General features: G+C 34.5%; 3 protein-coding genes across 5 annotated transcripts; 1 reads left to right on the top strand and 2 right to left on the bottom strand.

The window, feature by feature from the left end:
• Positions 1–3,409: 3,409 nt before the first annotated feature.
• Positions 3,410–10,714, top strand: LOC116146744 (CTP synthase-like). 3 transcript variants are annotated; one of them, XR_004130564.1, is made up of 23 exons: positions 3,410–3,692; positions 3,971–4,050; positions 4,209–4,295; positions 4,389–4,439; positions 4,536–4,653; positions 4,739–4,795; positions 5,165–5,229; positions 5,447–5,530; positions 5,794–5,844; positions 5,938–6,000; positions 6,103–6,149; positions 6,480–6,549; positions 6,687–6,749; positions 7,303–7,392; positions 7,550–7,588; positions 7,883–8,032; positions 8,118–8,195; positions 8,292–8,377; positions 8,685–8,733; positions 8,826–8,906; positions 9,017–9,110; positions 9,596–9,715; positions 10,323–10,714. XR_004130564.1 is itself a non-coding variant. In XM_031432174.1 (22 exons), exons 1-22 carry the CDS (start codon positions 3,575–3,577, stop codon positions 9,658–9,660), a joined length of 1,665 nt encoding a protein of 554 aa, XP_031288034.1. In that variant the 5' UTR covers positions 3,410–3,574; the 3' UTR covers positions 9,661–9,985. The 3 variants fall into 3 exon arrangements, 2 of the variants coding, with proteins under 2 accessions (XP_031288034.1, XP_031288035.1); XM_031432174.1 differs by lacking the exon at positions 10,323–10,714 and having other exon boundaries at positions 7,883–8,011; positions 9,596–9,985; XM_031432175.1 differs by lacking the exon at positions 10,323–10,714 and having other exon boundaries at positions 3,572–3,692; positions 9,596–9,985.
• A 64-nt stretch (positions 10,715–10,778) lies between these two features.
• On the bottom strand, positions 10,779–11,548 carry LOC116146746. The gene has a single exon (XM_031432176.1). The coding sequence runs from the start codon at positions 11,426–11,428 to the stop codon at positions 10,874–10,876; it is 555 nt and encodes a 184-aa protein (XP_031288036.1). The 5' UTR covers positions 11,429–11,548; the 3' UTR covers positions 10,779–10,873.
• Positions 11,549–14,689: 3,141 nt separating this feature from the next.
• On the bottom strand, positions 14,690–15,898 carry LOC116146866 (zinc finger MYM-type protein 1-like). Its single transcript, XM_031432313.1, has 2 exons — positions 15,508–15,898; positions 14,690–15,285 (listed from the first exon to the last, which is right to left on the bottom strand). Exons 1-2 carry the CDS (start codon positions 15,896–15,898, stop codon positions 14,690–14,692), a joined length of 987 nt encoding a protein of 328 aa, XP_031288173.1.
• Positions 15,899–16,528: the final 630 nt, after the last annotated feature.

Raw genomic sequence — 16,528 nt, 5'->3', positions numbered from 1 at the left:
GCATGCACCTGAGAGGGGGAGAGCTGGGAATGGTTGGGGATGATGGAAACCCAGAAAAACACCCACAAATTAGTTGAAAAAAACACAACACAACACTTCAATAGCAATAACCAACACTAAACTACAAAAAATTAGCCTCCAAAAAGCTTCCAACCTAGCAAATCGCAAAAAAACAATGGCAAGAGGGCAGCGTTTCATGCCTGAGGATTAGAGGGAAACTAGTTGGCAGGGTTTGAGGGGTTTTATAGAGCAGAGTTTGGCGGTTAGGAGGGTGGTGGAAGATTTGATTTTGGTTGTTGGATTCAACTGGAATCTGACTTGGAAAGATAGGAGGCAATCGATAAAAAAATGGTTGGTGATGGCGGAAATGGTGGCATCTGGTCAAATTCAAGGTGGGAAAGGGTTGGATTTGTAAAAATGAGTTGATTTTGGCTGGTTTCGGTGATAAAATCGATTAGGATTGACCCGAACTGGCTAACGGCGGCGCCGACACTTCCGACTAAAAACGGGCTAATTTGTAGAAAGAGAGGGTGGTGTTTTGAGAGGAATTTTTGTTGTGGTGGGTTATTTTGTATTTTCATTTCTATTTTATATTTAATGCAATTGAAATGACCTTTTTACCCTATATCGTTATATTAAATGGTTTTCAGTTGATGTAAGGGTGGGAATCTGGAAGAAAGGTAACCAGAGGTATTAACTTGACATTTCGCTAAACCTCGGGTGGGAACATATCTTTTACTCTTATTAGCTATCAGTTTTGAATCTTAATAGCTGGAATAAGAAATAGCGGGTGGAGGAATGTGAATGAATGCCTCACATGGGATGTATGCTCAGCTCTTGCCTCTGTCTTTACCTCATCTGACTTTGAAAGTGTGGAATGCACCTTAGCTTGAGCTGCTGTTTCTTCTATATCCATCGCATCTGCCCATTAACAGTGCATTCACTCAAGTCTGAGCATGCACGGGATAATACCTTCTTCGACTAGCCTATGCAACAATTTAAATATTCATAAATGGTATGTATTATTTTGTTTGAGTTGAAAAATATAAAATTTGAATTAATAACAATCATAACATAATGCATTCTTCTTTAAAAAATAGGGAGAACGATATTTTGCCACCCAAGGTTTGGTGAGACAACACTTTCTCACCCTTCGTCGGGGTTCTGTTAGTGTTTTCTATCAATATTTAATTAAAAGACGAAAATACCCTTAAATATTATAAAAGAGAGAGAGAGAAGTTTTATTATACATAATGAAAGTAAGAAGTGAGCTGGCTTGGACGGGATTACTGGAGGTCAAACCCAAATCGACAGGGTCGGACCACCCTCGCTTTTGTGTCAGACCAATACCTGAGCCACTGCTTTTGGTTCTTATCAACAACCAAACCCACTTTTGCGGCTCAAAAAAGTTTTTTTTTTCTTTTTTTAGAAGATGGAGAATTGTCGACACTTAAAAATCAAGCCTTTATTTTAGAATTAAAATAGGAAGTTTGTGTTAAGAGTCTTAAGAGAGGAGAGAGTGATAGTCCACTTTGAGAGTTATTCTTTGTTCTTGAGTCTTGACCGCCTTTTTTTTTAATTTATCTCTTTAAAATTATTATTTTAAATTGCAGGTCATTGTACTTTTTTTTTTATTTTTAGTTTCTCTCTCTTTCGTCAACCGAAGAGACTGAAGGATTAAGAGAGAGAGAGAGAGAGAGTAGGTAGAAAGAAACAAAGAAAAGAAGAGAACGGAAGCAAAATATAGCACATAGCTTGGTCAATAACAAGCTTTTTTCAAGGAAGAAGAAGAAATTTAGGAGATAAATAAATAACAGAAAGGGGAAAAAAAAAACTTGTGATTCAGGTAAGAGTTTTTAGTTCTATTTTCGAAGAGAAAGGAACTGAGAGTCTTTAATCGTATGTGAAAAAAATGTCTTTTTGTCATTTGGGTGTTTTGTATTTTGTTAGATTTCATTTTCATTTGTTGTCAAATATACTTGAAAGATCGTACTAAATAGGAGGAAGTTTATGTTATGAGCCATCGTGGATTAGCAAAGTGTAGTAGTTATTATTTTTATATTGTTGCTATTATTTGAGTCTACATTTGAGCAACTTAAGACCTTGAGTTGACCCAATGAGCAAGCTGCTCTACTTGAACTCAGATCCTCACTAGGGCTAAGAAGTATAGATTGGCCGATAAAATTTGACTGTTGCTTAGTCTGGATTTTCTGGAATGATATAATAAACTAATTCAGAAATAAACTATTTAAGAATATTTTTATTTTTTTAACTAAATATTAACAGAAAATACTACGGAAAGATGAAAAAATATCATTTTAAAAGTTGATAGGTGAGAAAGGGTGGGTGGGAAAATGTTCTTCTCCCCATAAGCAGCTTGAGTTTGATCAGATCTTCCATGATAGATAGAATTGTCGGCTAATGGATTAATGAGGGGACGCAATCAGGTAAAAGTAAAACGTGTATAATTTTGGGGTTGACATCATAGAAAATGCAATAATTGAGCAAGACCATTGTGGTTTGACCCCTAATGTCATCTCATGTGATTCCCATTTTGATATAGGTGAAGCAATCTAGCCATCAACTTGTTGACCCAATAGTGAAATAAAAAAAAAGGTTTGCTATTAAAGAAAATAAAATCTCTTTCACGTGATTTTTTACATTTAATTTTAAGCAGCATAATTTTTTTTTTAATTATTATTAGGATATCCAAGTTAATTCATACGTATTATAATTAATATTTAAATTCTATTAAACATTCTATAAATTCTCAATCTAATTAATCAAATAAGTTATAAATATAATAGATGATCATTTTAATCTATCTAGATAATTAAAATCTCATCGTTAAGTTACAAGACTAATGGTTGTTTAGTAGTATAATTAATAGAATTGATTAATATTCCTTATTCCGATGTATGAAAGATTTGTCTAGATTTCACTTGTCTGGAACCAATAAGATCTTTATGCGTTGTTTGACAAACTTTATGAACTTTTATTCTACATGTTTAAGAATAAAAAAAGGGTGAAGCTAGTGGAAGCATATAAATCAACGAATAACGATGTGGGAATCTCGATGACATATCAACTATAAGCAAAAGAAATGAACGAGTTGCGGGCATATGATGTCGTATATGCCAATGTTCTTATCATTCATAGATTCTTAATCGAAAGTAAAACATATGTAACTACAGGACTGAAATGAAAATATTTAATTTTATTGAATATATTCTATTTTATACGAGGTTAGAAAGGAGTTTTGATGTGACTCTCAAATAACACTCCTCCAAATCAAATTGAACCGGAAAAAGAAACCAAAAAAATGGATGGTGCTAATATTTACGTGGCAACATAAGGTTGACTTATAAGGCGGCGTTGATTGAAAGCCAAAACTGCCAAAAATCTTTTTTCTAGGTTTGGTTAAAACCAGAAAGTGCCTTTTTCAGGAGCCAAGAAGGGACTTTGTGTGCACTCTTCTTTAATCTTTTCCCGCTCAGACATATGCACAAACACTTTGTTTACAAACAAACAAAATCTGTTGATACTACTACTACAATAGTATAAAATAGAGACGATGAAGTTCGTTCTGGTTACAGGAGGAGTTGTGAGTGGACTGGGTAAAGGCGTCACAGCCAGCAGCGTAGGCGTCGTCCTCAAGGCCTGTGGTCTTCGCGTCACTTCCATCAAAATTGGTTCTCTTCTTTTTCCGCTTCTGTTTTAATCTTGCTCTTCTTTTTTCATTCTAAAATCATTTTTTTTTTTTAAATTTTTTGTTGGAATCGGATATTTTCAACCGTTGTTGCTTTACTAGTTTTGTTGTTGGTATTTGTGCATGAGCATTTCGTATTGGAGGTCTTTGTTCGTCTTTCTTCTTCAATTTTTTAATTGCTTATTTTATCAACTCACTAGTTTTTTCTTGTTTTGAACTTTAATTGCATGTCAATTGTTGTAACTCCCTTATGTCCGGCAGATCCATACCTTAATACGGATGCTGGTACCATGTCTCCCTTTGAACATGGCGAAGTTTTTGTTCTTGACGATGGTGGAGAGGTTTTTTCTTTATCTGTTCATATAAATTTTACTTTGTGAAGAAGTTGCCATAATATACATTCTTGCATATATAATAACTTTAGGAGTCATGTATGTAGTCTGTCAAGCAGTGTGCTACAAGTTACTATTTGGGTTTTTTTTCTTTTTCTTTTGTACAGGTGGATTTAGATTTGGGTAACTATGAACGATTCCTGGATGTTACTCTCACGAGAGATAACAACATCACCACTGGAAAGATATATCAGGTGCTTGAATTTATAAATATAAATGTGAATATATGAAGTCCATTCAATTGTTTGTGTTACTAAAAATAATCAATCTCCTTCACTTTTAAACAGTCTGTCCTTGAGAAGGAACGGAGAGGTAATTATCTTGGAAAGACAGTTCAGGTAATGCTTCTTATACTGAAAAATGTTTGTTAGATCTTAATTGTGTAAAGAAAACACTGGTGACTTAGATTTCTGCCACTCTTGGGTGGATCCCAGGTGGTTCCTCACATCACAGACGCCATTAAGAATTGGATTGAGTCCGTTGCTGCTATTCCTGTGGACGGTAAAGAGGGCCCAGCAGATGTTTGTGTGATTGAGTTGGGAGGAACTGTTGGTAAGAGCTTCCTGATACAATAGAGACTTATGGTGCACAAAGAATTGGTGATTTCTTTTTTTGATTGACACTTGTTTTGCGTTAGGGGACATTGAATCAATGCCATTCATTGAGGCTTTGCGACAACTATCATTTTCAGTTGGTAAGTTGCACTTATTATGCTATGTCATTGTATTATTTGATTTATATGGACAATTAATTATGTCCTCGGCATTTTTAAGAAGGTTAATGAAGAACCTTGTTAATGTATGTGTTATTTGCATTATGGTATATTTGAATTTGATTGAACAGTTTAATAATTGGGTTTCTGTTATATGTGCATGATTCTATGCTGTGTAGATCAATCTGTGCAATTTTTAAGATATATCTATGCATTGTTTTCCTGTTACCTAATATAATGGAAACTGAGCCATTGTTTCTTTGATGTGGTGTGCTTGTCATATTCACTGTGGTGTAATTCCCTACATATTTTGTGGTATTTCCTTAATTCAACTTTCTATTGCCTCCTCAGGTCAAGATAACTTTTGTCTCATTCATGTGAGCCTGATACCTGTGCTGGGTGTTGTTGGCGAGCAAGTAATACTCCATATTTTTCTATAAACCTTTACCAAAATATGCAATATTTTATTTGTTCTACATATTGTGGCCTGCTGTTAAAGACCAAGGTTGATAATATTACTTGAAATTCATTGTATATATATTTTTTTCTCTTTTATTTGGCTGATTATTCTCTCATTCTTGCTTCATTCTCTTTATTATTCTTGCTTACTCTCTTTTTTTTCCTTTATCCTAGAAAACTAAGCCTACACAGCACAGTGTTCGGGAATTGAGAGCATTAGGGTTGACACCTCATCTGTTGGCATGTCGCTCTGCCCAGGTTCATCTTTCTCCTTATCTGTTGCCTACATGCATGTGGGAGGGAAAGGGGTGGCAAAATTTTGGTTTTGGAATCTTTTATATTGATACCAACCATTTTCTAGATTGTGGTTTAGATGCAGCAATTTATTGTGCTGCCCAAGTTATAGGTTGGAATAAAGCTATTAATATGATTTAAATTTTATGTGTTCTATTCAAATGGTCTCAATGGTGAACACGATGGTTAAAACTTTCAATTTTCTTTAATTGGCAATCATATTGCAGCCTCTGTTGGCAAATACAAAGGAGAAACTTTCTCAATTCTGCCATGTCCCGGTAAATTGTTGTGAAGTTTGTTTCTTTTATCCTTCGATCAGAACCTGTTTAATTGATTTTTCATCTTATATATCTTGTCATGGTTTCTCTCAGATTGCTAATATTCTCAACATTCATGACGTTCCAAACATTTGGCACATTCCTCTCTTACTTCGGGTGCATTTACTAACTTTTCTATGGTTCCTCCTAAACTCAAATTTTTCTTGTTTATTTTATCATCATCCTGTTAATATTTTTTGACATGAATATTTGTTTCAGAGCCAAAATGCTCATCATTCAATTCTACAACAGCTAAATTTGCTGAGGTTAGTGTTTGTTTCAACTTTTTTCTGCATAATAAGGCTTCAAGTTTCAGATCAGAGCCCTTACCGACCTCAGAAGTTTGCAGAGAAATGAATCTAAGGGAAGCAATTTATATGATGCTGTCTAACAATGTACCTATCTGTTTTTGTCCCTGTTCAAATACGACCATGGGTTGTTGCATTGATTATATCCATGATTTGTTACCATGTTTAGATTGACACCAGTTGAACTTAACTAACCCTTTAAAGAGCAAGACATCGCTGTCTCTAGAACTCGATACTTAAGGCGCATGGTTGATTTGTTAACTTACAGACTGCAATTATCTGTTTCAGCATTGCTGCACCTTCAGATTTACAAGCTTGGACAAAGATGGCCGAGACTTATGATAATATCACGAATTCTGTTAGTAATACTTTACTTAATTATTTTTTTCCTGAGGACAACCTTATCCATATATCAGTATATTTATGGTTAGCTTGTAATCCTCTTGTTGAATATTCTTCTTTTATACTTGAGATAAAAACATGCTGTTATGACAGGTGAGGATTGCTATGGTTGGGAAGTATGTTGGCCTTACTGACTCGTATCTGTCCGTTGTGAAGGTGTGCTTTCTATTTTTGCTTTTCTTTTTCTACTTTGAACCAGGAGGTAGGAAAATCAAGGTATAGTCCTGTTAATATTTTAAAATAAACTACTGCTAGTGATCTTTCATCTAACTGATCAAACCTACTAATTATATGATTGCTTATGAACACAATATGTTGATGCACAGAAGAACTTATGTCCATCAAAATAAGCCTGATGCATAGAAGAACTGCCCATTTTAAGTGTTAATCTACCCTTGTAAGATTAAATGTAAATATAAGATTTGAGTAGAGTACTTTTACTATGTGTTCTCAACCTAATAGCTTAAGCTTTTGTGTTGGTTAATACTTGTTATTTGCTGATTTTTTTGGAAGAAATAAATGATACTTTATCTGATGCAACGCTAAATCATGATAGTTTAGCTCATTTCACAATTAGATGTTTGTTACTGGATGAGTACCTGCCTTTTCTTTATGGAAAAAATAAAATAAAAAAATTTACCTGGTTTGGTTGCTTAGTTTATAATTTCTACATTGCCAACTTCTGTTATGGTTATGCTTATTAGTGCAGGCCCTTTTGCATGCCTGCATCGCATGTTCCCTGAAGCCATCAATCGACTGGATTGCAGCTTCTGATCTTGAAGATGATAGTGCGAACTTGGTACTGAACTGTCCTAGTTGCATTCTAATGCTTTTTACGCCCTTTAAGGGTGTAGACTTTATGCACTGCTGGCTTATCACATTCATGTTGGTCTTTTTTCCCATATATTTTTGAGAAAAAAAATTGCCTTGTTTAATTGTTTTGTCTGCATTTGCAGACACCAGAAGCTCATGCGGCTGCATGGGAGACTTTGAGGGTAACTCAATTTATTTATTTGCTTATTTTATTCATCATTGCTACCATCAGATTATATATTTTTGGACCAATCAGATGATTCTTTGCATCAAAATCCCAAAATCGTGCCATATTTGGTTTTGTTGATCACTTTTGTAGAAAGCTTTATGCATACACAGACATTCAGATTTTCAAGCTTTGCTAGTTTTTTTTCCTTTTTATAATTCCTTTTTCAGACAGAGAATCTCCCTAATATAATTTTATTTGTGTAATGGTCTTAGAATAGATTTTGAAGCGTGGTAAAATTTCATTGCAGAATGCAGAATGTGTCTTAGTTCCTGGTGGATTTGGAGATCGTGGTGTGAAAGGAATGATATTGGCTGCAAAGTATGCTAGAGAGAATAATGTACCCTATCTTGGGATTTGCTTGGGCATGCAGATTTCTGTAATTGAGTTTGCTAGATCCGTGGGTGGTTTGTTTTTCATTTCAGTGTTCACTTTCAGATCATATTGTAGCCATTCTCTGATTGCCTCTAGTTAATTGTTTTTAGGTTCTGGGTTTAGAAAGGGCAAACAGTTCAGAGTTTGATACCGAGAGTCCGGATAATGTTGTAATTTTCATGCCTGAGGTTTGAATTCTATTGCCTGCCTTGTTTTACTATTTGTTGTGATAAATTACACATAAACACAAACTATATCATCTATCATTTCACATCCATATGCAGGGTTCAAGAACACATATGGGAAGCACAATGAGACTAGGTTCTCGAAAAACAATATTCCAGACCCATGATTGCCTTTCTTCGAAATTGTATGTGATTTATCTACTTTTCAATTTCAGGAGTACATGAAGTTTGTCTGTTAATGCAATATAGAACTTTTACAATTCATTTTGCTCCATATTTATGTATTACTCTACATCAATGCATGGTAGAGCCGTAATTGGACGTTAGGGTGACTATTCTTTTATACCAATGTGGTGGTTCTTAGGCCACAAGGTAGTCTTCTTGTCCAGTTTCTGCTGCCTATCAGCCAGCAACTTGCTATCCAAAGAGGATACTATGATGTGTTCCCATGTACTGCTATGCATCCCCATTAAACTTTCTCTTGCTTGCTAGGTATTGTAATCCCAAGTATGTGGATGAACGGCATCGCCACAGATATGAGGTCAGTTTTAAAATTCATTCTTATGGAGGCAAAATATTTGGCGTGCATAATTTCTAGTGTACATGACGATCCTTTGGTCCTGTATGCTGCAGGTGAACCCTGAGGTAATTGGGGCTCTTGAAGAAGCTGGGCTAAAATTTGTAGGGAAGGATGAAACTGGAAAACGAATGGAGGTGGGCTTGGGCATATCTTGTTCGTGGTCGTTTTGCTAGATTGAGAAGTTAGTTTGCACTTACCCAAATCATTCAATTTTGAAGTTCTGTTCTTCTGTTCTTTTCTGCAGATTTTGGAGCTTCCAGGTCATCCATATTATGTAGGATCTCAGTTCCATCCAGAGTTCAAATCGCGACCCGGGAGGCCCTCTCCTATGTTTTTAGGTACTTTTTATTCTACGCATGAGCCTTCTTCATACTATTTTACATCCTCTCCTAGAACCCACATATATTCCATGGTGTACAGAATGTCATCACAATGTCTTCAAGTTATATCTTATATTTCATTTGTAGATAAGAGAGGGGACAAGGGAGACCGTGAAGGTTATCTCCCTTGTGTGGTTGGAAGCATTTTTTTCTTCTGATTCGACCGCTAATCTTTCCCTTTAAAAATATGAGATATTGTGAAAGAATAATTTAGAGCGAAAATAGTGTAATAATATGTCTTTAAAATTTGGGACCAATTTTCCACTTCTCTTCCTTTCAATCAAAAGATTATTGAGAATCACCAATTTTGTTATTGATAGCATTCAAAGAGAACATGGGTGATAGTTGAAGAAGACGTGATGACCTGTGCCTTTAGATATGGTTCTATTTAGAGCAGTGTAAATATCTACATTTCAGTTAACAATATGTCGTTGCAATTGCAGGTTTAATATTGGCGGCAACAAAGCAGTTGGAAGCATATCTTAATACACATCAGAATGGAAGTTAATCTAGAAGTTTTTACCATCTAGATGTTCTACATCATTCTTACAATTACTAGATAGGTTAGTTCTGAAGGGACAAACTGAGGAATTCTTAGATACAAAGTAGCACACCTGCATATATGTGTGATGCACTTTCTGGCTTCTTTTAAACAGAATTAAAAGTTTGGTTTAATTTAGTTAGCAGTGGTCAGGTTCAGTTTATATTATGTATGTGAAAGGGGTTTGTCTCAGACATCGTTCAGTTTTAACTCTAATATTATGCTTAAGCATTTGGTTTCAAACATCTTAAGACTTTCAACTCTGATAATATGATTAAGCATCTATGGAAGTAGTTATCTGTGGCTTTAATAATTCATAAATCTAGTCTTCTATGGTGTTCTTGCACATAATTTAGCATGGCTGCAACTAAGGCTTGAAAGTCTCAATGCCATGCATAGTTCTTTTATTAGAACGGTGTACGGGTGAAAGAAACACATGCTCAATCGTGTCATCTGTATTCAAAATGTAATCTCTGTTGATAAGCTCAATGAGATGAATCTTTTATGGTGGATTAATGTGCATGGAAGTTGATCCTTCTGTGCAATAGCATTTAGAAGCAAACTTTATGGCACTTCTTGCTCTTTCAGCACAAAGCTGATTCTTTTTTTTTTTTTTTTTTAATGTGCAGGTTGTGATCAAATTTATTGAGTTCTTTTTCCCTTCCCTTCATTTGGACATGCAAGCCACCTCCCAGGATGAAGCATCGGAGTGTGTTTAAGAAAATTTTGTTGTACTTTAGGCTGAATTAGTATTGTCCCCATATATATAAATTTGGCATAGCGTGTGTGATGTTCAAGCCTTCTGAACACTGATACTAAGGATTGGACGATTTGCTAATTGCAAATTCACTAACTATGCAATTGTCACCATAAATCTTGTTTTTCTCCCTTTACCAAGCATTAGAAATTTGAAAGTATTCCATAATATGGTTTGGTTTGATAATGCATTGCAGACTGAAATTGTGGTTGATTAACAATTAAAGAGTCAAAGGGAATGAAATATTCACTTGTTCAAAAATATATCATATATGTATTGTGATACAGATGAAACCATATGGTTTATTTGTAAAATAGTAAACACTTAATAAAAGCTTATAGTATCTACAAAATGCCGCATTAATTACCTCTAACACATAAATGAACAAATTTAAGCAAATTACTAGAAACAGATGAACTCAACTCAAGTTGTGCTTCTATTTAGGTTCTCATTGTACTCCAAATATGAAATCTGTCTTTGCATTTTGATTTGTTGATAAAACTTAGCTATGAACTCCTCCGCTCTCAAATCAATTCCTTGTTCCTCCAATGGAATTTTCTCTTCACTAGTTTCCTCTTCTTCTTCTTCTTCTTCTTCTTCTTCGTTTTTCAAGTAACTCCTCCCATAATCGTAACCATAACCATAACCTCCATCTCTATCATCATGATAATGATCATCAGCATCAAAATCATAATCAAAATCAACTGGCGGGGCTATGCAAGGAATAAGAAATCTCATGGAAGCTGGACGATGCATCTTCACATTGAAAATAGGTGTCTTGTCAAAGGAAAGCTCCCGCTCTCCATAATAGATTTTATCCCGTGGAGTGTTGTGTCCTAAACTTTTGATGAACTTTGGCAACACACGAAGTTCCATCATCAAACGTCTTTTAAACACCCCTCCTTTTCTTGCCCATAACAATGCTAGACGTAATAAGTTCCACGCTTTACGATTAACATGACTGTTTTTCTTCGGCATTTTCTTGGCTTTATTGCTACTTGCCAGTTGCCACTGGAGAGTTGCAATAAATACTGCCGTGGAGAAGAAAGAACAAAACTTAAAAGTTGGTGTTTGAAAGATATAAGCGCAGTTGGTGTTTAGATTTGAGATGATGATAAAGATGGAGAGAGTGAAGCTATTTATACAAGTAGAATTTGATACGCGGAGAGAGAGATATTAGATCAGTTGGTGAGCAAGCAAATGTGAACTGCGGGGAAGCAACCTCGTGGCTTACACGGGTAGGGGCTATACCTGTACGCGGCAAAAATCATGTTCGACCTTTTCTTGTTTCCAAATCTACCCCTGCCTTATTATATTGATTGGCCGTTGCCCAGTAGAAAATATTTATTCAACTAACATAATATTATTTTTGCGGCTATATACGAGAAGTATATTTTAATTTCACATTTTAGATCTGCAGTATCCTATATTGTAATTATTAATGAAATTGCTTATCTTTTTATTATATTGATTTAAATCTAAGAATAAATTATTTATAGAATATAGAGATGAGCAAACAAATTAGCCGTTCTGGAAGCCTAATGTCATTGTGGTAATATTATAAATGTGTTTAAACTAAGAAAGTAGGGCCCCAGCTACATAAAGACAGAAGACTTTTGTTTGGGGTTTTGTTGGGATTTAGTTTGTGAATTAATTAAAGAAAGAAGAGTATATTCCTGAGAACAAGTTGAAGAGTGAAAGACTTTGCACAAGTAAACGTTTGCTTTATTAGTTGTGAAAAACAAAAAAGAATCCTAAGCTCTTTCTTACAGTTGTGCTGTGTGAATGATTAATGTTTGAATATCTACCAAACCGTGTCTTGAAAGCTGTACTAATCATTGATTTATATATTTCATCTTATTTTTAATTCTAATTAATTAAAATGATAATATATTCCCTCTATTAACAAGTATAAAATTAAATATATTTGATTAGGTATGGAAGCTTAACATGAATGTATGAACTGAGTTGGGTACCAGTACCACTTAGATCTATGGGTTTTAATTTGTTTTAAAGTTAGATTAGTATTGAGTGAATCTGGTTCAACCCAACTTAGCTTTATGGGCACAGGGATATTAGCTTGTAAGAAAAAAAAAATGGTAATGGCTTGGAAATTAATTCAACCAAATTAAAATTAACCATGTTCATAGGAAGAAATTGAAATCAGACAGGTTGGATGATACATTTTGAGAGAAATGTACAGTTGGAAATTTGCAATTTCTTGCTAAACGTAAACGGCTCGTTTTTTTCAAATTTCTTCTGTAATGTGCAATCGTGCTTTCAAAGCAACTTGGCTATATCCATTAAAAGGGAATCTCATTTCACAATCACCCCAGATGGTGAACACTGTTAAAGGGCCCTACAATAGCTAATTTTCACCAAATTGAAGTTTGCAGCCACAAGTGTTACATATTGTGGGGTCACCAAAATCATGCCAGAAATTCTTCGATTCGGAGAAAATTCCTAATATTTAATATTTGTTTGTATATGGACAGTTCTGTTTACGTTTACGTATAAATATATCAAACACAAGAAATCAAGCAAAAGCCAAAAAGGTGTCGACTGAAGCTACCAGCTGCCACCTTATAGCATAGTTTTCAAAGTTCAATATTATTATAACTACTTATGAAATTACGGAGCTTCGGAGAACTAGGGTGAGTATCCGGTTTTTGACTTCTTGGGAGAGATATATTTTCACAAATTAAAAAATAATAATAGCCTTATTTAAGAATGATCCAAAAGGGTTGAGTGGATTCAGTCATGTGACTAGATTAATATAGATAATATTTCCCTTAAATTCAACATATAAAATTCTTATATGAGGCACAAAATAGAAAACAATAATGCTATGGACTAGTGACGGACCCAGGATTTTTGTCTAAGGCGGGCCCCGTCGCTCCGCCACTGTTTGTCAATCAACTAGTGAAAACATAAGAAAATAACATCCAATTCACAAGGAAATACAAGAAAATTTTTACGTGGAAAAACCTCTTCAATGTTAAGAGATAAAAAAAACCACGGGAATCTAACGATCCATTTAAATCCAATATAATCAAAAGAGTTTACAATAACCACAAATCCACCAAAAATATTCTACACAAATTTAGAGCTCAATCACAACTCTAACAAAAGTAAAATACACAAAGGTTTACAAAGAGATGAATTACAATCACTCTAAATCCAGATCCAAACATTAACATCCTAACTCAACCGTCTAGATTAAAGATCCACACATCCTCTGCGTATTGACCCAAAAATCAAGTTAGAATGGTATACCTAAAGATCTAAATAATATGAATATTGATTATATAAAAATAAAAGCAAGTTAGAATAGTATACCTGAAGATCTTCAATTTAACATGATTTTCCGCTTCATTATGTTCTGAAAATGTTCAATGATATCTTCATTTTGAATTGTAGCAAAAACTTCATTTTCAATGTAAACTACTAAGCAATTGTTCATCCACTCATCTCCCATTCGATTACGCAAAGTATTCTTAACAAGATTCATTGTAGAGAGCACCCTTTCAACTGTTGCAGTAGCCACGGGCAAAACCAGTGCTAATTTAATAAGCAAAAAAACTTTGTCGTAAGCAACATCCTTCTTAAACTCAACAATTTTTTTTTTGCAATATCGGCAATCCCATCAACATGAGTGAAATTGGCATTGGTGCTAACATCCTTATAATAGTTTTCAAGTTGATTATCGAGCAACCAAATATCGTGTTGAGGAAAATCGGCAGGATAGAACTTTGCAAACTCAAGTAATTTGTCTTTGTTAAATGCAGCAAAAGAGTTACTTGGATCAAGAGATACCATACACTGAAGCAGCCTCATATTTACTTCATCAAAACGGTCATTGAGTTCTTCTTGAATGTTATCTAAAACTGTGTACATCAATTCCACCTTAAAATGATGTTTATTCGTAATTGGCGCAATCCCTTGTTTTGTCCTCCCAAAATTATCTTCCATGTTCTCCGGGATTGGTATGTCATTATCTTTACACAGATCATAAGCTTCTTTCAACAATATGTCAAAGCAAGTGTCTTCATTTCTCAATTTATGCAATCGACGCTTCGAAATTTGTACAAACTGCATGGCATTAAGAAGATCTTGATTTTTTCTTTGTAATGACAGTTCATATGTGATTCCCAATACTTTCTTCATCAAGAATAACAAAAAAACGAATTCAAAATTCTCCATGATTCATAATAAACTCCTTGCTTGACTTTTGTTTTGCTAATCATCTCCTTCAATCCCAATCATTCTGAGCACACCAACAACAGAAGAAAATAAGTTTATGACACTATGAATTTTCCCTATGTGTGAACCCCAACGTGTATCTCCTGGTCGTTTAATAGTGCATTCTTGATTCAAACCGCGTCCCGTCAGAATATCACCATTAGAAATCAAAGATATCACATATTCATACTGTTTATCACGTAGAAGATCTCTGCACTTGTAAGATGCTGCTACAGTGTTTGATAACATAGAAAGAGTTTGAAAAAATTCACCCAATGCTGAATGTTTACTTACAACTTTGACTAGCGCCAATTGGAGTTGATGAGAGAAACAATAAATGTAGAAAGAAAATTTATTTTCTCTCAATATCAAAGTCTTCAAACCATTAAACTCACCCCTCATATTGCTTGCTTCATCATAACCTTGCCCCCGTAAACTTGTCAAACTCAATCCATACTTTACAAAAAGGGCATCTATTGCAATTTTCAAAGACTTTGTAGAAGTATTCTTAACATGAACAATCCCAATAAAACGTTCAATAACACAACTTATTTTGTCCACATAGCGAAAAACAATAGCCATTTGTTCTTTCACTGCCACATCACGAGATTAATCAACTAGTAAAGAAAACGGTTGTTTATCTCTCACAATTTTTGCAATAATTTTCTTGGTCATCAAATGAGCACAAACACTAGTTAGTTGCCTCTGGATTTTGGGGGTTGTCATTTGATGGTTTTTCGGAGCATTTCCCATCACAACTTTCTTTATGTCGTTATTGTGATTGGATAGAAACTTCAATAGTTCCATAAAGTTACCTTGATTTTCAGATTCAATCGACTCGTCATGACCACGAAATGCTAATCCTTGATGTAAAAGGAATCTAATGCAATCAATTAATGCATTCAAGTGAATGCAATCAATTAACGCATTCAAGTGAATGCAATAGTCCAATTTGCTCTTTTTCGACATGTAAGCAAGATTTACATCGATGTGTTGCCTTTGGTTCATCAAATCAACACACTTGGCATGACATTGGTTATGAGTACTCGAATGATCACCAACATGTTTTTTCACATTTGCTTTATCTTTCCAGTTATTATATCTCTTATTCACAAAAACTTCACCACCTGCTTGGTCACCATAATCGGGTTTGAAAAGATAACAATTCAAACAGAAGATTGCATCTTTTGCCACACTATATTCCATCCAACGTGAACCTTCTTTGTACCACTCTAATGTAAACCTACGCTTTTTATCTCCTAAAAGAGTGAAAGGAAAGTTATGATCTTTAGGTTGGCAAGGACCTTTCAACAAGTATGCTCTTCGAACTTCCTCTTTTTATTTGTCAGTACAACAAAGCTCGTTAATTGGTATCCTCAATCCTGGGTCAGTTTCAAGCTCATCTAAATTGAACACCCCAATTAAAGGTTGAGCTTCTTTTACTTGGTGTTGTTGTCGCTGTTGTGGGGCTTCTTCTTCTAATGGGGTTTGATTAACCTCAATATTAGTAGAGTCTCCATCAACATTTTTTGTTGGACTTTTCTTCAATCTCTTGAAATAATTCGATATCATAATCTTATTTGTTAATGCTTTGGATTCCAAATCTAATAAACATATAATGAGTTAGTATCAAAATGGGATCCCAAAAATAAGAGTCAAAGAGATTCCTATAATAATAATAATAATAATAATAATAATAATAATAAAAACTAAGCCATAAGACACATGAACAAACCATGATACACAATACATAAGATATATTTTAATTTAAAACACCATACATGATACTTTAAATATTTAATTGCATCCAATGAGAGATGGAGGCCATTTGTTTTT

Source organism: Pistacia vera, unplaced genomic scaffold (assembly GCF_008641045.1).
Source record: "Pistacia vera cultivar Batoury unplaced genomic scaffold, PisVer_v2 Contig483, whole genome shotgun sequence".
Taxonomy (NCBI): domain Eukaryota; kingdom Viridiplantae; phylum Streptophyta; class Magnoliopsida; order Sapindales; family Anacardiaceae; genus Pistacia; species Pistacia vera.
Note: the sequence above shows the minus strand (reverse complement) of the source record. Positions and strands in the feature narration are given on the sequence as shown.

Coding starts and splice junctions, on each gene's coding strand:
- LOC116146744 (XM_031432175.1), top strand. CDS start 3,575: ATGAAGTTCGTTCTGGTTACAGGAGGAGTTGTGAGTGGACTGGGTAAA. Junction 4,654..4,738: donor TGAGTTGGGAGGAACTGTTG/GTAAGAGCTTCC, acceptor GTTTTGCGTTAG/GGGACATTGAATCAATGCCA. Junction 5,230..5,446: donor TGGGTGTTGTTGGCGAGCAA/GTAATACTCCAT, acceptor CCTTTATCCTAG/AAAACTAAGCCTACACAGCA.
- LOC116146746 (XM_031432176.1), bottom strand. CDS start 11,428: ATGCCGAAGAAAAACAGTCATGTTAATCGTAAAGCGTGGAACTTATTA.
- LOC116146866 (XM_031432313.1), bottom strand. CDS start 15,898: ATGGAATATAGTGTGGCAAAAGATGCAATCTTCTGTTTGAATTGTTAT. Junction 15,286..15,507: donor GATTGAATCTGAAAATCAAG/GTAACTTTATGG, acceptor GTGATGTGGCAG/TGAAAGAACAAATGGCTATT.